General features: G+C 39.3%; 2 protein-coding genes across 3 annotated transcripts; one reads left to right on the top strand and one right to left on the bottom strand.

Annotated features, from left to right (window-relative positions):
• Positions 1-989: 989 nt before the first annotated feature.
• On the bottom strand, positions 990-8,119 carry LOC143892313 (uncharacterized). 2 transcript variants are annotated; one of them, XM_077396832.1, is made up of 6 exons: positions 8,032-8,119; positions 5,868-6,139; positions 4,233-4,881; positions 3,935-4,134; positions 3,610-3,854; positions 990-3,508 (listed from the first exon to the last, which is right to left on the bottom strand). In XM_077396832.1, exons 2-6 carry the CDS (start codon positions 6,137-6,139, stop codon positions 1,341-1,343), a joined length of 3,534 nt encoding a protein of 1,177 aa, XP_077252947.1. In that variant the 5' UTR covers positions 8,032-8,119; the 3' UTR covers positions 990-1,340. The 2 variants fall into 2 exon arrangements, with proteins under 2 accessions (XP_077252947.1, XP_077252948.1); XM_077396833.1 differs by lacking the exons at positions 5,868-6,139; positions 8,032-8,119 and having other exon boundaries at positions 4,233-4,315; positions 4,477-4,631.
• Positions 8,120-8,721: 602 nt separating this feature from the next.
• On the top strand, positions 8,722-11,002 carry LOC143845960 (GPI-anchored adhesin-like protein). Its single transcript, XM_077354360.1, has one exon. It carries the CDS (start codon positions 8,760-8,762, stop codon positions 10,857-10,859), a length of 2,100 nt encoding a protein of 699 aa, XP_077210475.1. The 5' UTR covers positions 8,722-8,759; the 3' UTR covers positions 10,860-11,002.
• Positions 11,003-19,205: the final 8,203 nt, after the last annotated feature.

The following is a 19,205-nucleotide window of genomic DNA, read 5'->3' as shown; positions in this document are numbered from 1 at the left end:
AGATTATTCAGCAAGTGATATGCTGATTATGGCAACCGATTATGCCAAGCATTGATTATCAAAACAATCGGTTGCCATAAAAGTGGCGTTCGTCAACATCATTTCCCAAGATAAGACAAGCTGAGTTCGTGTCCGAAACTGGTTATCGACTCAAAATCCAATATGAACAGGGCCTAAAATACAGATTATTCATCAAATCCAAAACTGGCTATTGACTCAACCTAGTACTAGATTAATACAAGAATTATGGCAACCTATCCATAAAACCAAAGCAAGACATTTGTAAACAGTGTCTTATGATTGCATTAAATAGTCCCAAGATCAAATCTGTTATCAACAGTCCAAAGCAAGACGCATTTCTCAGATGAAAAAAGCAAGGATCGGCATATGAGCGATGATTTAAACACATCTCCCCCAAACCCATCTTTAACAACATGAGCATGCAATTGCATCCCTTATTCAATAGCTCTAGCAGTAAATGCTTTATACAAGGAGGAAAATGTGAGCTTATTATGCCCGGGATTTCCCCCAACTATTGGACAATAGAACAATATAGCCTTGTTAGGGGCATTATTATCTAGCAATCCTCTAATCATGGAGTTCCATAAGAATACAAAAGGGTACCTTTGATTTTACCTTCCAAACAAGGATACCGATATCATATTCGCAACCACCATAGCCATCCGGCCCCATTGACACCCTGAAAGGTACGTGATCACTTGCTTAAAAATGAACAGTTAAAGAGAGGTGAACTAAAATGAGTACCAGTCTAACATTCAAAAGACTCATCACGCCGATTCTAACCATCCACTGGAAGGGTTTTTTTATCAACTCAATTTGGATTGAGGAGATCATCCAATCAATCATAAGACTTTCCTCTTCAATTAGAAGGAATCAAATACATCAAAATCTCTTTCCCTAAATGAAAAAAAAGAGTGATATATTAATATTATTTCAGATGAAGATAAAGAAAGGGACAATAATGAAAATGGTAACTAACAGACATTCCTCTGAACTATAGAATGAAAAACTACAAGAGTATTGGCACTTGTAGAGTAAAGCAGACATAAATAATCACAAACAAATTGTAAAATTCTGGATTTTACAATCCATTATCCCGGATTTGAAGTAAGTCCAGGCTTTAGAAATCTCTCCCCCATCCTAAGATTTCTAAAACCTGGTAACACGGGGTCTTTCTCGAGTAAAAAGAGGGGCAAGCAATCAGAAAAAACACGGGACGGTCTCCTTATCTCATCTCCCATCCAGGATTTTGAGGAAATCCAAGATTTTAAAATATTGATATCCAAACGGCCCCTTAAGAGCCTTTCCATCCACATTTTCTACGACATCAGTCCTGTCACTACCACATTTTCTACAACATCAGTCCTGTCACTACCACCTACATCATCTGCAGTATCACCTTGAAACCCATTTCTAACTTCAAAGCCGTCCATCGTGTCACCGGTAATGTTACCCTCCGCAATATCACCACAAATACCATTCTCATGGTCTAGAAGCCCAATTGCTTCATTATGATGAGCATCATCTGAAATATCATCTCGAACTCCATCTCTACTTTTTAAGGCATTGTCATTTGAGGATGGATTCATACTCATGTCATGGCTTTTATTTATTTGAATTTCTCCTCCTTTCCATGAGGTATCATTGGGAGATTGAACCCCATCGACTCTTTCTAGTTCGATTAGTACTGACCCGGATAGTGAATCAACATCCATCTTTTCGACAGTAACAATTTCCTCTCCAACATCACCACAAGCACCATCCACATTTTCTACGATGCCAGTCATACTGTAGCTACAATGTGCATCATCTGCAGTGTCACCTTGAACCTCAACTCTAGTTTGAAGGTCATCCATTGTGTCACCAGTAATATTATCATCTACAGTGTCACCACAAACACCATTCTCACATACTAGGACCCCAATTGCCTCATCAGGACGAGCATCATCTGCAATATCATCTCGAACACAATCTCTACTTTTCAAGGCATTGTCATTAAAGGATGGATTCTTACCAATGGCATGGCTCTTATTTGTTAGACCAACTTTCAATGAGGTGTCATTGGAAGATGGGCTCCCATTGACTCTTTCTTGTTCAACTGGTGCTGACCCAGAAGAGATACTCCAAACAGATAGCGAATCAACATTTGCCTTTTTGACAGTACTAATTTCCCCTGCAACATCACCACACCCGCCCTCTTCATTTGCTACGATGCCAGTCATCCTATCACTACCATCCACATCATCTGCATTATCACCTTGAACCCCATGAACCCCATTTCTAACTTCAAAGCCCTCCCTCGTGTCACCGGTAATATTACCCTTTGCAATGTCACCACAAATACCATTCTCGTGGTCTACAGGCTCAATTGCTTCAGTACGATGAGCATCATCTGCAATATCATCTTGAACTCCGTCTCTAGTTTTTAAGGCATTGTCATTTGAGGATGGATTCATACTCATGCCATGACCCTTATATATTAGACATCCTCCTTTTCGTGACATGTCATTGGGAGGTGGGCTCCCATCAACTCTTTCTTGTTCGATTGGTAGTGACCCAGAAGGGGAGGTGCTGAAGGATAGTGAATCCACATCCATCTTTTCGGCAGTAACTATTTCCTTTGCAACACCACCACAAGCACCATCCTCATTTGCTAAGATGCCAGTCGTGCTGTCACTACCACCAATATCATATGTAGTGTCACCTTGAACCCCATCTCTAGATTCAAAGTCATTACCAATAGAAGATACATTTTCAGCCATACATTGATTCTCATCCACTAAATCTTTGTCTCCATTAACCAAGATGTCATTTGATGGCACACCCTCATTGACTGTTGGTTGCTCAACGGGAACTTGTGCAAATTGCGTGCTCCGGCAGTTTTCCATATCAAAAAGCACCTTTAATTGCATTTTGGCACAAACAGCTAGGGAAACCGCATGATCACGAATCAAAGAATCATGGGGTGGGCAGTGGAGCATATTCATCAAAATTTGGTTATAATCAAAGAGACTGACAGATGGTAATGCCAATCCCTTCTCACGGAAAACTCGACTTACCTTGATTACATGTTTACAAAGGTTTCCCATCCTAGACCAATTGCATTCACATATTGCAAACTCCGAACCTGGATTCCTTACGATGTGTGCCTTTTCTCGATTGTTCTGGTTAATTACTTTAGCATATTTATGTTCCAAGACAATATCAGAGTCTGGAATCAATGACGCTCGATGCCACAAAGTTAAACCGCTCTTCCACTCATCCTTCTGATATCGAGCAAAATCGTCCTTTCCTGGGAACTCATCAAGCCAGTAGTAAGAATGCACCTTGGTTCCCAACTTATGTACCAGCCAGTCTGCCCGTTGATATACACTTGGGTCTTTCTCATTCAACACCCTGAGCTTCAACTGGTGATGATACAACTCCATGGATGAACAAGTCTCTTGGCTTGCAAGTGGAAGGCTCTTCAGTGCTGTAGTCCACATCTCTAAGGAAAAGAAAAGAAGGACATCTGGTTAGCCACATGGAAACAGTCAAATTAAAATCTCAATGAAACCAAATAGCTTGAGCACTAAGATAATGGCCAACCCATTCTTGGAAACCAAATTGCCTTGAAGTAGTCCAAGAAGTCCGAGCAGTCGACGAAATCCTCCATAAAATCCTCAAACAAATCCACATCGCAATTTTCTCTACAGATGCTATATATTGCCTGTCCAAGGCGTCTTGATATCTCAACACACATCTCAGTTTCCAAACACTTCTTCATGAGATTTTTATGCCAGGCATGACGTACACGCCAAAAGCAAATCAAGACAGAGCACTGAAACACTTCCCTGAGTAACAAAAATCAAATGTGAATTTCAATCTAAAACACCTGAATAAAAGAGCATCAAGAGAAGAGACTACAACAAACCTGATGGTAATGACATCGGCTGAAGGATCGTCAACTATAAAGCCCGCCAATTTCCATGTCGGATCTTTCGAATGGATTCTATCATAAAGAGCCCTAATCCATTTGTGAGCATCACCACTCGCAAACCGTGGTGTTATAATCCAGGCTACAGGGATCGCTTTGTTGTTTGAGTCAAAGACGAGGAGACTATGAACGGGGTACTAGACAAAATTGCAAAAATGAGCAGCTTTAGTTTCAAAGGAATAAAAAATCCTACTCGGCAAATGACAGCTATCGGGAATTTAAACTGAGAACAGACCTTCAATTTGTTTGTTCCAAATCTGGAATCAGATGCCACAAGGCTACGATTCCCAAAACAAATCATCTGTTGTAACTGCCAGTCTGTTTGAATTCCCAAAACAAAAGGTTCTGAATCAGACAAGTCCTCGTAAAAGAAAACATGATTCCGGTGATTTTCAACCCAAATGCTGATGCTAAGCGCATCATCTGCATCTGCTTCATACGTGGAACGCCGTATGCTCCTCTCCAATCTGCGGACATACCTGTGTGTGAGAAGGTCATCCCGCTTGCAAGGGCCTCCTTGCTTCTCCACTGATTGAGTGTGCCTCTGCATTATGGTTTCCACAGGGACGCCTACATATAGCAAAGATAAAACCCGGAGACGTAGTTCATCTGAGATGTAAGGGGCATACATGGCACGAGTTCCAACAGCCTTCTTATCTAATGGACCATGGCATGGTAACCCTTTCTTGTCTACATGTTTTTCTTGATTATAGATGATAAGTGCAACTGTCGGCTCAGCTATTAAACGCTTTACGATGAAATGACATACACACCCTCTCTTTGTATTTGGCCGGCCAGCATTCTTCTTCTTTACATTATAAACTCGGCTGGGCCGAACAGTTCCACCCTTCCTGTGATCATCCGGGCCAAATGAACACCAGTACCTGAACATTCAGGCAAAGCAATTAATGATGGGACCAAAGTAAAATGGGAAGTCCAAGTCATGGTTTTAAATTGCGGCCGAAATTTCGGATTTCAGTTGGGACTGAAATCGAAAACACCCAAACCCGAAATTTCAGCCAGAGTACCAAAATTTCGGAAAAAATGTGATGTTTTAAGTTTGTTTACAAAATTTCATCCAAAATTACAAATTTTCGGTACAATAATGAAATTTACTTTGATTTTTTACAGAATTTAGGTGGAAATTTCGGTATTTCGGCAAATTTCGGTTTCGGCTATGTCCGAAACCGAAATTTAAATCCATGGTACAAGTTCACAAAATTGTCACATTGGACATGCAGTTAACATGCCTGCACTAACAAAACCATATGATCTTCCATTTTTTTTCTTTCTTTGGTATGATTAATATAAGAGTAATAATTCAATATAAATCATACACATCATAATACATGTCAACATGTAGGGGCCACCTTTATTATCCTGGACTGTCCACGGGCGATGGGAAGGCACGATGGATCATGCATACCTCAAGCATGACTAAACTTGGGAAACCCTAATCAACATCTCAAGAGCCCATAAATAGACAGTTTCAAGAAATATAGGCAATCGTCCACATCCAGCAGCCAAAATAATTTGGTGGTTAGGATTGTCCAATCAACGAAATTGTTAGTTAGGGCATGCCAGTAGGACAATCCAGATCACACTCATTGGATTGACAGTGTCGCATTATACTATGATGCAGTCGGAGTTGAATTGGACGGTTTCTCCATAGTATACAGCATATAACTTGAATATACTTCTATTGAAATGCATATAGTATTCTCTGTACCATAACTATATAAATTGATACTGATATAATAATATACCTTTCAAATAGTATCATATAACTGCAGAGTTGGGTCATGTATCCGACTTGGTCACATATGATGGAACATATATACAGAGTCATAGTAAGAAATGTTTCACTTACAGAATGTATTCGAGAATACCATCAACCTTTGGCTTGTAGGGCATCGCCGGAGATCTTTTTCTCCTTGCTTCAACATGAAATCTAGTGGGACAATCCTTATTTGATGACTCTCCCCTCACAAAGTCATCCACCCTGGAGAAGGGGATGAGAGCAACTCTATCGATTGTGTCGTGCCAGCCTTCAACCCTAGACCACACAAGATCAGCAGAAGAAAATTCCAAGGTTGGAGGGCTCTGCACCGGGAGTGATAAAATCTCATCCCACCGGGCCATCTGCAAAAACACAATGGGAATCGTATATGTAAGAGAAGGCTTAAAATTTTACCATCTTAATTGGGGATAAAAGAAATAATAAAGCAGTCCAAAAAAGTAGGCTAGCTAGCAAAAAAATACAAAGAAGCTATGAACCCTGCACGGGTAATGCGCCAGGAAAAGAACACCATCGCAACTTATTGAGTAGGCGCTTTCAAATAAATTTAAGCAGAAAGTAAAACTCAGTTGATAAACTTAGGAAACAAGCTCTAGACTCTGTGTAAGGATCAATATTCATACATGGAATTCGCCCATCACTCGTAGATGATCTGAATTTATGAACCAAGAATCACAACATTAAAGTTAAATGTTTGGTCCCAGCTATCCACGAAAAAAGGGCTATATAAAGGACCCTCTAATCCATGAATAGCAGGAATGATGGGCACATAGTAGGATTGACTAGACTTAAAAATTCAATCACATCTTTCCCGACTCCAAACCAACAATTCAAACAATAATAATAATAATAAATGAATAGAGAAGAGTAAAAGATAGAGAAATGAGCGTTCGTACGCACTATATTTTCAGTCTCGTTCAACCTAACATTTGGTGTAATGAATGTAAAGCCTCTTATAACCATCTGATGGGTTAAGATAAACCCTAGAATCTAATATTCTCTTCCTTCTCTAAACCATCAATTCACCAATTTCACTTGGATTGAGAAGAAAATCTTAAACCCAAATAGCAGACAGAAATGACTACATATCTAAGCCCTATGGAAAACAAAGAAAGACTTTAAACAGCCGACCAAAAAGAAGAAGAAGAAGACCATGTTGTACTGCCCTTGCAAAAATGGGCTGCAAGGGCACCCCATTGGCTACACCTCACCATTGTGCATTTAATGCTCTTGAAAATTTTATCAGGTTCATCCCCAATTCATCTGTTTCATTACGAGGGAGAACTAAGTGACAAGGGTAAGTTCTGAAAGACTCTTCCTCCAAAGGAACATATATTTTCTTCCCCAAAAGACTAACAATCAATAACTGACATCTTGAGTTGAGACGTGATCTCATTTTCAAGAACATGGAGACAGGCGTTCAATGACAGACCAGTGACAAACCAATTTTTTTAACACTTTTCTTATCAATAACAAACCAAAAATTTCTTTGAGGAAATGCATGTATTGTCGGGTAAAACTTAAAAAAAAATCCAAAATATCTATTAGATTCCTTTTACCCTTATATTGCCAGGTAAAAATTTCCAAATAGAACAATAATCTGCCAACATTTCACACCTAGCAAGAGACGAAACCCACAAAAGAACCTCCAAATCAAAATTTAAAAGGGAATTTATTTCATTTATAAACTTCTACTTCTACAAATTAACTGGGGAAAAGAACGAAATAATGAATGAGCCAACTTTTCAACAAGACATAAGAAATACACTATTTTCATAGTAAGATTCAAAAGGGGGAAATGATAAAAACAGGATAAAAGAGTAAAAATTTGTACCTTCAATGAACTAAACCACTCCTAGAAATTAGTCAAGTAGTGGCTTATTTGCTAGTAAATTCAACCATGGAACATATATACAGAGTCATAGTAAGAAATGTTTAACAATTCTCAGCCCTTAAGAGATAGGGTTTCATTAAAGGACCATTTTAGTCGATTTTTCTGAACTTGTTTTTTTTTTTTTTTTTTAACACCAGACAAGGTTTTTTTTGTTCTTCTGTTCTGAAAGTTTGACAAAAAAAAAAAACTAGAAACCTTTCTTTTGGAAACTTTGCAAAACCCAACCTACTCTTTCAACAACGAAACACTTGTGCAACTAAAAATTACAGTGGAAGAAAAAAACTGAAATAGAGAAGATTTTATGATGAAAGAGATGAGAAAGTGGCGGAAGAAAAATCATACCGTGTTGGAGAGCAGAGGCAGCAATGGAAAACGAAGTAGAAATGCACATACGAAATGAGGAGGATATAAGCACAAAACGAATTGAGGGATTCATTTGTAAACAGAGAATGATCACTACCGTCCATTAAGTGGCCCCCCTACAAAACTTTCAAACCATAGAAATGTTTAGGGTACTGATATTCACACTACTATGTTTTAATAATTGCACAAACTCAGCTTGTCTTTTCTTCTTTAATTTGGTTTTGAGAGCTTCTTGGGAACTGTATAACCTTTGACAGCTGTTCAAATAATAAATAAGACAAAATGAGTTTACTGCAAGTATCAAAACATGGTAGTGCCAACATCAGTAGCCTATGTTATTGTGGGCCCAAACAAATCCAATTAAACGGCCATATCTGTCCATTGAATGTGGTCTATTTCCCTACCCTTGTTAGTTTTTAGGGATGTGCTATATTCGCCCACTTTTCTTCCCCGGGCCACCTGTTTTTTCATCTTTCTTCTTAAGCCCCCGATGATGGTAGGACCATCAGTGACTACCAGATCAACGGCTTCGATTCAATCGCGGGGCACATTCGTAGTGGCGATTCATCGTAAATACAGGAAAGTGCAAGGGTGACTTTAATCAAGGTATTCCCCTCTATTTAATTCAAATACAGTTTTCAAACGGATGTGTGTGTGTGTGTGTGTGTGTGTGTTTGAGAGAGAGAGAGAGAGAGAGAGAGAGAGAGATGAGCAAAGCAGTAAAGCTCCGATCAGCAGAAACCCTAAAACCGAATGTTGAAATAGAAAAGAAGCAAAACCCTAATAGAAACCCTTTGAAAGAGCTCAACAGTAGCTCTTCAACCTCAGTCGAACCCCCAAAAGGTTGTTTCAGGTTCCTTCTTTCAAATTCCTCTTCGAAAACTACATTTCCCAAATCCAAATCCAAATCCCTCCCTAAAACCCCTCATTCAGCTCCTACTTCAAGAGCTCTGCCCTACAAGTCTGCCCCAACTTCTTCAAACCCTAGATTCAGACTTCAGATAAATCCCACAAAACCCAGTTTCGAAAACCCTAAAAAGACCAGATCAAAATGTCATCAAAACCCTGGAAACCCTTCTCTCCTTCAGTTGAGAAATGGCAAAAAACCAAGTTCTGATGGCCAGTTTCGCGAAAGAGTCTCACAACACAGAGCTCAGACACAAAAAGCTTCAGCTGAAACTGATAAGGGTAAGACTCCTAATCTGAGTTTTAGGGCAGATTTAGATAGCAATGGCATTTGTTTAAATAAATTGGCATCTGGTTCTGCAACTCCATTTGGGTCTTGTTTGGTTTCTCCAGATATTGATACAGTTAAGCCTCCTACGCTGAGTTTTAGGGGAGTTTTAGAGGAAAATCAAACACCTCTAAATAAGGTCTCAGTTGGGTCTTTCTTAGTTTCTAGCCCTGAAAAGGACTCAGAAGAGTGTTCCACAACCACACCACCAGTTCAGGCCTCCATATCTCCTGAAATCCCATGTGGGTCTGATTTAATTTCCACCCCTGCCTGTTTTGGTGCTGGTCATATGGTTGCCGGGGTCTCCGACAAGAGAAAATGTAAGCCTAGAGGGATTTTAACTGTAGGAGATGAGCTTGTTCTAGGGTTTTCTCATAATGATCCTAGTAGGCCTTCTTTGGCCACTACACCTTATGATGCTTCAATGCATTGGCTCGTGTCCAATTCGAAAGGTTCAGTGGGACCCGTGAAAGATGGGGCTGTTAAAGGTGTTCTAAGGTCTTCAGATGGTTGTAGTACTGTTAGGCTTTCTATGGTTCCTTCTCCTCCTGAGGCTTCTATAAATTGGTTCTCATCACCTTGTGAGGATTCAAACAAGGGTGTCCTTGAAAATGGGTCCCCTGAAATTGAAGGGTTGGTGGACCCTACTACGTCTTTTTCAGAAGCTACACCATCTACTTCTGGGCTTTCGAGTTCTCCAACTATTAGTGGCAGTCCTTGTTCATTGGCGTTAGAAGGGCCAGCAGTTTCATACGGAAGTAAGGTTCTTATGCCACTGCAAGAGAAAGGATATCGTTACAATCTCATGCTAGATAATTCTCCTTTCTCTGGGGACTCTCAGGGCAGCCTAAATATCATTGGGACACCATCATCTGATTTGAGCTCGAACAAACAGTTGGGTTTGTCTTGGATGAACACGGAGGATCTATCAGACTGCCGATTTGAAATAAACTCAATGGCTGAGGTTCTTCAAACCACAAGTTTATCCCCAAAGAGTCCACTTATAGCATGTGAGTCAACTGATGTTTTGCCACTGCCTGGTCTGAATTTTCAGTTCTCATTTCCGGCCACACCTTCAAATGCTATGGATGGAACTCAATTTCAGAAGCCATTATATGATATGACATTTGGGAGCGAAGAGTACTGTAGACGCGAATACATGACGGGTTCAAACTTTGAGAAAGCATCGCAGGTGAGGATTTCATGGAGGGAAGGACTAGTCAGTAGGATTTTTGATATGGATGAACCAGACTTCTGTCAATGGCTGTCAGAAGAAGAGGATAATTTTGATAGTTGCGGAAATAATCAGTGTAAATCTGATTTTGGTTTAGAATTTGATCTCAATTTAAGGAATTCAACGTTGTCTGATGAAAATGATATGCAATTAATTGAAGGATTTGGGTCCCCCGAATTTATATATGATGAGCGAGGTGATAGGAAAAGCAAAGCAAAGCTTCCCCAACTTGAACCAATTTCCTGTGCTGAATCAATAAGTACTGAGGGTGGTGGGCTGGTGGCATCTGACGATTCTGATTGGACTCTCTGTTATAAAAACAAGTTGTTTGAAGGATAATATGCTTTGTTTCATTCTAACCCTTGTTGTATTATTTGATTCTCAGATGGACGGTGGGATCACCAGTTGAGAATCTTTGTGTAATCTTAGTTCTGATGTTCAATAGTCCTGCAATTCAAGTTATTTCAAGTAAGTTTCTTGTTCGTCTTCGTTTTCCTTTGGAATTAAGAAAATCTAACACATAGATCTTGCTTTGGAGAATTTAAACAAAAACACAAAATGCAATGTCAGACAAACATGTAGTAAATCCAACAAATGACCTTGAGCATAGTAGTTTTGAGATGAAGTATCATCAGTTACCTGTATAATAAAAACTGGATTAGCACTAGTATAGCAGTTGTGAGGTTAATCTAAAAGCAAGTACAAAGACAGGATGGTTCATAGCAACATTTATTGATGACCTTAAAGATCTTTCACAATTCAGTTATGTAATATACAAAAGAGACAGCAATAGAGATTTTAGAGACATTTGAAATTTGTGGTTTATTCATTCTGTATTTTTATTTCGTCAGTAGTGCTGTTAAAGGTCTTTAGAAGTGATGCCCTACTTACTCACCAAAAAAAACGAAATAAAAAAGGAGGAAAAACTCATATACTAACCTACTGGGATAGGTAAGTGTTTAAAAAGTTCAACCAAAATGAGTACATGAAAAACTCGATTGACTGCTTGAAAAATTATAAATTAGACTACGCCATAAACCTTGTCCCCCTTTTCTGTAGGTACCAGGTTTTCCTTTTACACCTCAACTTAATTGTGTACGTGACTGAGTTTAAAGTTGACTCAAACTTGGTCACTCATTTAGTCCTATGCAAGATTTGTTTAATAATCAATATCTATTAACATGTAATGCACATAACCTCTTGGATTTCAATTCTCCTTATACATCTCTCCTGCACATATGTTACATTTTTTCTTTATTAATGAACAACTGCTTTGAAAAATATTGGAAGATTTGTACCTTTACTTGATATTTGGAGATGCCAAGTTAAAGAGGCCTACATGAATCTTTCACTTAGTATGTGTTGGCACGCGGGTATGTCGTCCAACTTCTTTGGCCAAGGATGTGCGTGCGTGGGCATACCATAGCCAATCACGGTTCAACGTGTTTCACCAATTTCAACCCGAAGCACAAAACTAACCCTATGATTGTACGTAGTTGAGGTTCATCGGCTGCCAGTTTGGTCACTTGTCCAAACCAAGTAATTATGGAGGTCTGGGTTTCCCTCCTATGTGTCCCTTCTGGAGTACGTTCGCAGGACAACCGTTTTAACAAAGTGCATAAATGAAATGTGATAATGATGGACATACTCTATCAATAACTGGGTATGGGTGTGCATGGCGGAGCTGCAAACTATTGCTAGAAAAGCAATGTGCGAGGAAAAGTAAATGTGCATGAAATGTAAATGACAAATAAGATACTTGGGGCATCTCGACCATCAGAAAGTATATGACAAGTGCAGGAAACATAAACAACAGGAAAGTAAAATCCCCAGGGCTGCCAAGGGATACAAGTAAAAGTAAAAGGTAAAGATAAAGGTCGGATCGGGAGTTGGGCGAAGGGCCTGGAGCTAGTAGAGTGCTCTGATATTTATAGACCTTTCATGGGGACACGTAACTTCCTACAAACCAGCTGCTTCTGCGAACATCGGTGCAGTCTCCTAGGTGATGGCATCTTGTGGCTCTACCTGCCATCGCTTGCTTACGTGCCGGTACCTCATTCGGAAGCTTCTCCTTTTTCATCCTTGGGGTTCACATGCCCATGTCTCTGCCATGGTGCACCTTGATCATCAGATAGCCCCACAGCAGAGTTACATGACCCGGCTAACCCCCCTTCCGGCTGTGACCTCATAAGAGTTTTGGACTGGCGGTCATTCTCAACCTTACCTCTCACCAGTACAACGATCTTAAATCCACCTACCCGTAACGCCATGAGTACCCCTCCCTCGCCCCCATTAGAGTGTGGGCCTCAGCCTAAAAGGGTGTAGTTTCTTCTCTCTTGGTTCCCTCCGTATTTTGCAAATAGATTTCAAGAGCATATAGTTTTTCAATTTTTGGTGACGGAGGCGGGCTTTGAAAGGACGCTTCTCTGAAGAACTGCCTCGGATTAGTGGCCGATTGGCCCTTGACTGAGATTGACCGAACTTATCCTGAGAGGCAACCATTTAAAGAGGCTCCTGTCGACTCCAATGTCTCGAATTTCCAACCGATCGGCCCTCCCCCTAGAGAGCAGTCGTTCAGGATTAGGGTACGACCACTCCATCGTAAGCCCGCTCATTCTCTTTTCCCAGACAGTCACTCTCACCAAAATAACAATGACTCGATGTTGAAAGATCCAGGCATGTTTCTCAAGTAAAGGCTGATCGGCCGATCAATAGATCATGCGGAGTCGATGCCTAACACTGTCCGGCTCTGTACCCAAGCTCCTTACTCAAGCGGGTTAGGCCACACTACAAGAAAGTCGGTTTTCTCTGGTGATCTTTTAGCAGCTGTCCGTAAAACCGCTATTGAATATAAACAATTACGGGCGGTCATTTTTAAACCACGGTATATTACCTCCAAACGCGAATCCAGGGAAAAATGTCCTAACAATATTTTTTTTCAGGCAAAAAGTATTTACTGGAGGCCATGACTGCTGCCGGTATATTGCCGCAAAACACTAAGCCAGGGAACAATGACTTTTAAGAATATTTTTTTCCCGCGAAAGTACTTACCGGCAGCCATGATTGTCGGTTAAGATGATAAAGACTGGCGGTCTATATCCGCTGGTATAGTAATGACAAAAGCCAACCCGAATTCCCTTTTCTGGCAAAAGTATATACCCGCTGTCTCGACTTTTCCTATGTCTTTGTAGCGGCGGTCATTCAAAACTGCCGGTAAAAATATCCTACTCAGACCAAAAATCTGCACCCTGCCTCTCGTGCGAACTCTATCTTAGGATGGCATTGTTTCGCTAATAATCATGGAAGTCAGATTCTTGTAGTTTTGTCAAATGTTTGATTTATTACTTTGAATTGGAACTATTATTGCATCTTAAAGATTAGGTGGTGGTTGTAGCCCGCTTGGATTTTCCAAATTTCTTTTTTGGAGGATGCATTCTTCTTTGGCAGCTGATATATATTTGTATCCATTTCTACTTTACCTGGTTCAATTATTGGTGATTTATGAACCAGGTCAACCAGTGGTTTCATTTATTACTTTATGCATATCTTACCTATTGACACACATAATCTCTTTGATTTTGCTAGTTATTTGGCATTCCCCTGTGCCTTATCCTTGCTATGTGCTTGATTTTATAAAATGAATGATGCCGTTTAAAATGATGTCAGCTAAAAGAATTATAACACTAGTCATACATAGTTCTTCATACGTGGTTCGTGTTGCTAATAGCATAATTACTGGAACTACTTGTAGCTGCGAAAGCCTATTGTAGGAAACCTTTTTAGTGATGGATTTTAGGGACTTCTAGAATTTTTGGGCTCGTGAAAAGAACCCTTTACAAATTTGTTGAACCGAAATCTCCATGTTTTAAATTTATGTTGTATGAATCCAGCATGTCAAATTTCATGCATCTGAAATTTTGTGCAATGCTTGGTGCCAACATGATCAAGCTTTGTTTAGTCTATGCTAAGGTTTCTTGTGTGTGTGCGTGCGCGCATGTGTGTGGAGTTGAATGGTATCTTGGGCTTGCTTTTTTGATACTCCCCCATGAGTCACCGCATAGATTTGTAGGGCAATTTTAGATGCATATTAAGTGTTTTCTGAGTATTCCTTCCATTACCATGGACAAATGAAATTTGCGAGTGCATGACCACCTCTTAAGTTAATTTTATTTAATTTTTCGGACTGTGATTGTACTAAACTTTCTGTCGTTAATTGAGTCACATTGTTTAATATCTAGATTTATCCTGCCATTATGAAATGCATCTTTTTATTTGATGTAGCTTCATTAGCTAACCCTATCTCTCTCATAGCTTTTACCCTCAATAATTTGCGTCCGCTTATAATGCGGCTTCCTTTTTTCCTTTTGCACAAAGTTCTTCTTGAATCTGTCCATGATTTTCAAGATTTTATATTTGAGCATAGCAAAACTATCCTCTATGCTCGAGGTCACTCCAAATTGATTGTTTTATGGAGTTGGACTCCAATGAAGTGGTTCACAAAACTTCTTTCTTTTGATTTGATGTCCTCATCAGCTAGATTTGTGCTCGGATGCATAACCTGTCCTTAGAAGCTTTATTCTGTCTTTATTTTCTTTTAGTCCATTTTGCTTCTTCTCATAGTTCTTAAGAATCTCGCAATGCTTTCCAATATTTTGTGAGCATTGATCAAATTGTCCTCTCTGCTCGAATCTACTTCGATTGAGTTGCCCTCCAATGATGCACTTCATGAAGTCTGTCTTCTTCTTTTACGCCCCTCCACTGTGCATTTATTGATCCGCATCATTTAGTATGCATTTCTTTCCTAATGCAACTACAACACATATCTTCAATTTGGATGCATAATCTCATCAATCAGGGCTCCTATATTCTATATTCCCTGTGGCTTATTTTTATATAAAATATTTAAATATTAGAAGATAAGTCTATCACTTGGATTTTCTTGCAATCTCACCACCCCTTAAATTTCATTTCTCTTTTAAGCATCTAATACTAAGAGACAGTGGGAATAGAGAGATGAATGGTCTTACAATTCTTGTCATTTGAGAGAGATGAGTTGGAGAGATGAGTTGACAGTCTTACACTCTTTTAATTAGAAACATACTGTATATACATACCCTCCAATCTTGTAAGAATGCTAATGGTATGTTTTCTTTTCTATTTTCTTTTTTTTTTATCTTCCTTCTCCTAGTATTATAAAATATATGTATTTTTTTCCTTGAAAATGAATAAAATAAAATATATGTATTTGAACAACATTTTCTAAGAAGGTACTATCTTATATCTTATAGTACTAGATTTTTCTATTTTTCTTTATTAAGTAATAGAAATAAGAGATTATAAATTACCATTGTAGGAACAATGTCGGTTCCTGGTCTAGCAATATGATACACGAGATTATAAAGTTACGGAGCATTAATTATGAGAGCCCCAACTGCACTTATCTTATTCTCATTTTGTTTTCTTTCCTCATTGTACCTCATGCGCATAGTTCTTCTTGAAATCTGCTCATAATTTTCGAGATTTTGTGTGCTTATATCAAATAATTCCCTTTGCTTGTGTCTCTCCAATCTGGATTTGAATTGAGTTGCACTCCAATGAAGTGGTGTACAACACTTGTTTTCTTTTGGTTCAATGACTTATCTTGTGGAGAATCAAAGCAAACACTTGTTTTTTTTTTTTTTTTGGTTCAATGACCATCTTGTTGAGTATCAAAGCAACACTTATTTCTTTTGGTTCAATGACTATCTTGTTGATAGAAAGATGAGTTAAACATTTTGATATGAAGTTCTAGATACCACCAAGAATATGTTAACTCCAGTAATGTTTTTAGATATTAAATAAACTTGATGTGATTTTAAAATGGTTTGGGGGAGAGGGAGAGAAGGAAACAGGTTGTAAAATATGAGCGAGCATTAGTAAAAGTAAAAGTGAGGCACACTTGTTGAGTGATCCAAACCATTTATCTACTAGGCATTCTTATGGCGCATACACCAAAATTCTTCCTCATCGAAATATCTCAAGGCACTGTTCTGGAAAAAGTTTGGAAAAGAATAAAATTTCCAAAGTTTCTTACTTTTACCTTGTATTATCAAATATGCAGGTTAGAAGTTTGGTGCACGGCCATCCATAGAAATAAGGCCTGTAAGATAAATGATTTGGATTATTGAACAAGTAGTTTTGCCAATTCATTCTTATCTTTAAAAATATGGGCATTCATCATATGAGAACTTTAGTACGTATGGAGTGCTATTATCTAAAGAAGCGAGTGCGAATATCACTTCCCTTGTTTTCATTAAGCTTTTGTGTTTATGAGTAGAGCATTGTTGTACCCAAAAAAATATAAAATAAAAGGTGAGAACAACCTACATTTTGGACAATCCAGCCTAATAATGAAAGCACACATTTTTTCTTAGATCAAGGGCTTTGAATCATCTGATCAAGATGTTATAAATGCCATTTAGTTGGCCTTGTTGTCTCCAGTCTGATCAATGGATCTGATCAGATCCACATGGTACATGCCCTCCCAAAACGTGACTGTTAGGGTAGACCATAACAGCCTTGAGGTCAAAGGGCAAAGCTCTTAACATTTACCCGTCTGGTCGGTTGCTTTATCTCAACTTTCCTTCCACGCAAACGGTGCGAAAGATTCTTTTCTTTGATAATTTTTGGGAAGCGTTCACTCTTTCATTCATCCATCGTCACTGTATATTTACAAAAGATCCTTGTTTTGAAGGGATATAGCTACAAATGATTGGCCTAAATTACAAAGAGCTTATCTACAGGTCAACATCCTAGAATATCTAATCTCATCATCCTCCTAAAATATCTTGTACAGCTGTAATCTTGGGAAATGATATCACAAGGTTAATACTCCCCCTCAAGTTGGCGCGTGAATGTCAATCACGCCCAACTTGCGAATGAGATGATGGAACTGATCTCTCCCAAGAGCCTTGGGGAAGACATCTGTAAGTTGGGATGACGATTGAAGATATGCTGGTTGGAGGAGACCAACCTGGATTTTTTCTCGAACAAAGTGACAATCGATCTCTATATGCTTCGTGCGCTCATGAAAGATGGGATTTGCAGCAATGTGTAATGCTGCTTGATTGTCACAATATAACGTTGCAGGTTCAGGATGTGGAATACCTAAGTCATTGAGAAGGTATTTAAGCCATTGAAGTTCACAGGCAGCTTGAGCCATTGCACGATATTCAGCCTCGGCGGAAGACCGAGTGAGAGTGTTTTGCTTCTTAGTTCTCCATGAAATAGTACATGATCCGATCATTGTACAAAAGCCACTGGTAGAACGCCGAGTGAGAGGACAACTTGCATATTCAGAGTCACAGAAGGCCTTTAAATGAAGGCTACTGGATGAAGGAAAAAATATGCCTTGACCAGGAGTTTCTTTAAGATATCTAAGTAGGCGAGTGGCCACATCAAGACAGAGAGTGCGTGGTGCTTGCATGAATTGACTAAGCATGTGAACCATATATAATATATCAGGTAGAGTGATGGTGAGGTAAATCAAGCGACCCACAAGCCGTCGATAGTGAGATGGGTCTTTAATAGGGGTCCCCATCTGATGCATTTAACTTCAAATTTTGTTCCATCGGAAAGGTTACAGGACGAGATCCTAACATGCCTATGTCACTTAAATATCGAGCGTATGCTTACGCTGGCAGAGAAAGAGTCCTTTCAATGAACGAGCGACCTCAATGCCAAGAAAATATTTTAGGGTTCCCAAATCCTTAATGTGGAATTTGGAATCAAGAAAACGCTTCAAGTGAGCAATAGCGACAACATTATCCCCAATGACGATTATGACGTCAACATAAACTAACACAAAAATAGAACCTGAAGATGTCCGTCGAAAGAAAAGAGAGTGGTCTGCTTAGACTGAGTATAACCGGCGTCGTACAATGCATTTGAAAATTTGGCAAACCATTGGCGACCAGCTTGCTTGAGGCCATACAAGGACTTATTAAGTCGATAAACAGAATTCTCCCCCTGTTTAGGAAGGCCCGGAGGGATTGTCATGTACATTTCTTCATCTAAATCTCCATGCAAAACGGCATTATGGACGTCCAACTGGCGAATAGGCCAGTGTCGAACAGTAGCAATAGCAAGAAGGCAACGAACTGTAACCAATTTCGCGACAGGAGCAAAGGTTTCATGGTAATCGAGCCCTTCAGTTTGTGTAAATCCTTTGGCTACTAGTCGAGCCTTATATCGCTCAATAGAACCGTCGAACTTGTACTTGATTTTATAAATCCACTTACACCCCGCTGCATGTTTGGTTGGAGGTAATTGAGTGAGTCCATGTACCATTTTGGTCAAGTGTAGCAATTTCAGTAGCCATGGCTTCTCTCCACTCTGGGATTTTCACAGCTTGAGAAAATGATGTAGGTTCTCAACAGAGGACTCGAGAGCTACAAGAAAAGCCTTATGGGATTGTGAGAGCTTTTGATAAGAAAGAAATTTATGCAAGGAGTAGGGTGTACCTGAGCGAGGATATAGCTACAAATGATTGGGCTAAATTACAAAGAGCTTATCTAGAGGATGTCTAATCCTAGAATATCTAATCTTATCAACATCCTAAAATATCTTGTACAGCTGTAATCTTGGGAAATGATATCAAACGGTTAATATTCTTTTTAAAGGAGGGAGAGAGAGCAAGGGTGGGGG

The sequence above is a fragment of the Tasmannia lanceolata genome, unplaced genomic scaffold (genome assembly GCF_043159265.1).
Source record: "Tasmannia lanceolata isolate RefF3 unplaced genomic scaffold, GAP_Taslan_0.1 ptg000015l, whole genome shotgun sequence".
NCBI classification, from domain to species: Eukaryota; Viridiplantae; Streptophyta; class Magnoliopsida; order Canellales; family Winteraceae; genus Tasmannia; species Tasmannia lanceolata.
This window is presented reverse-complemented; position numbering and strand designations above follow the sequence as displayed.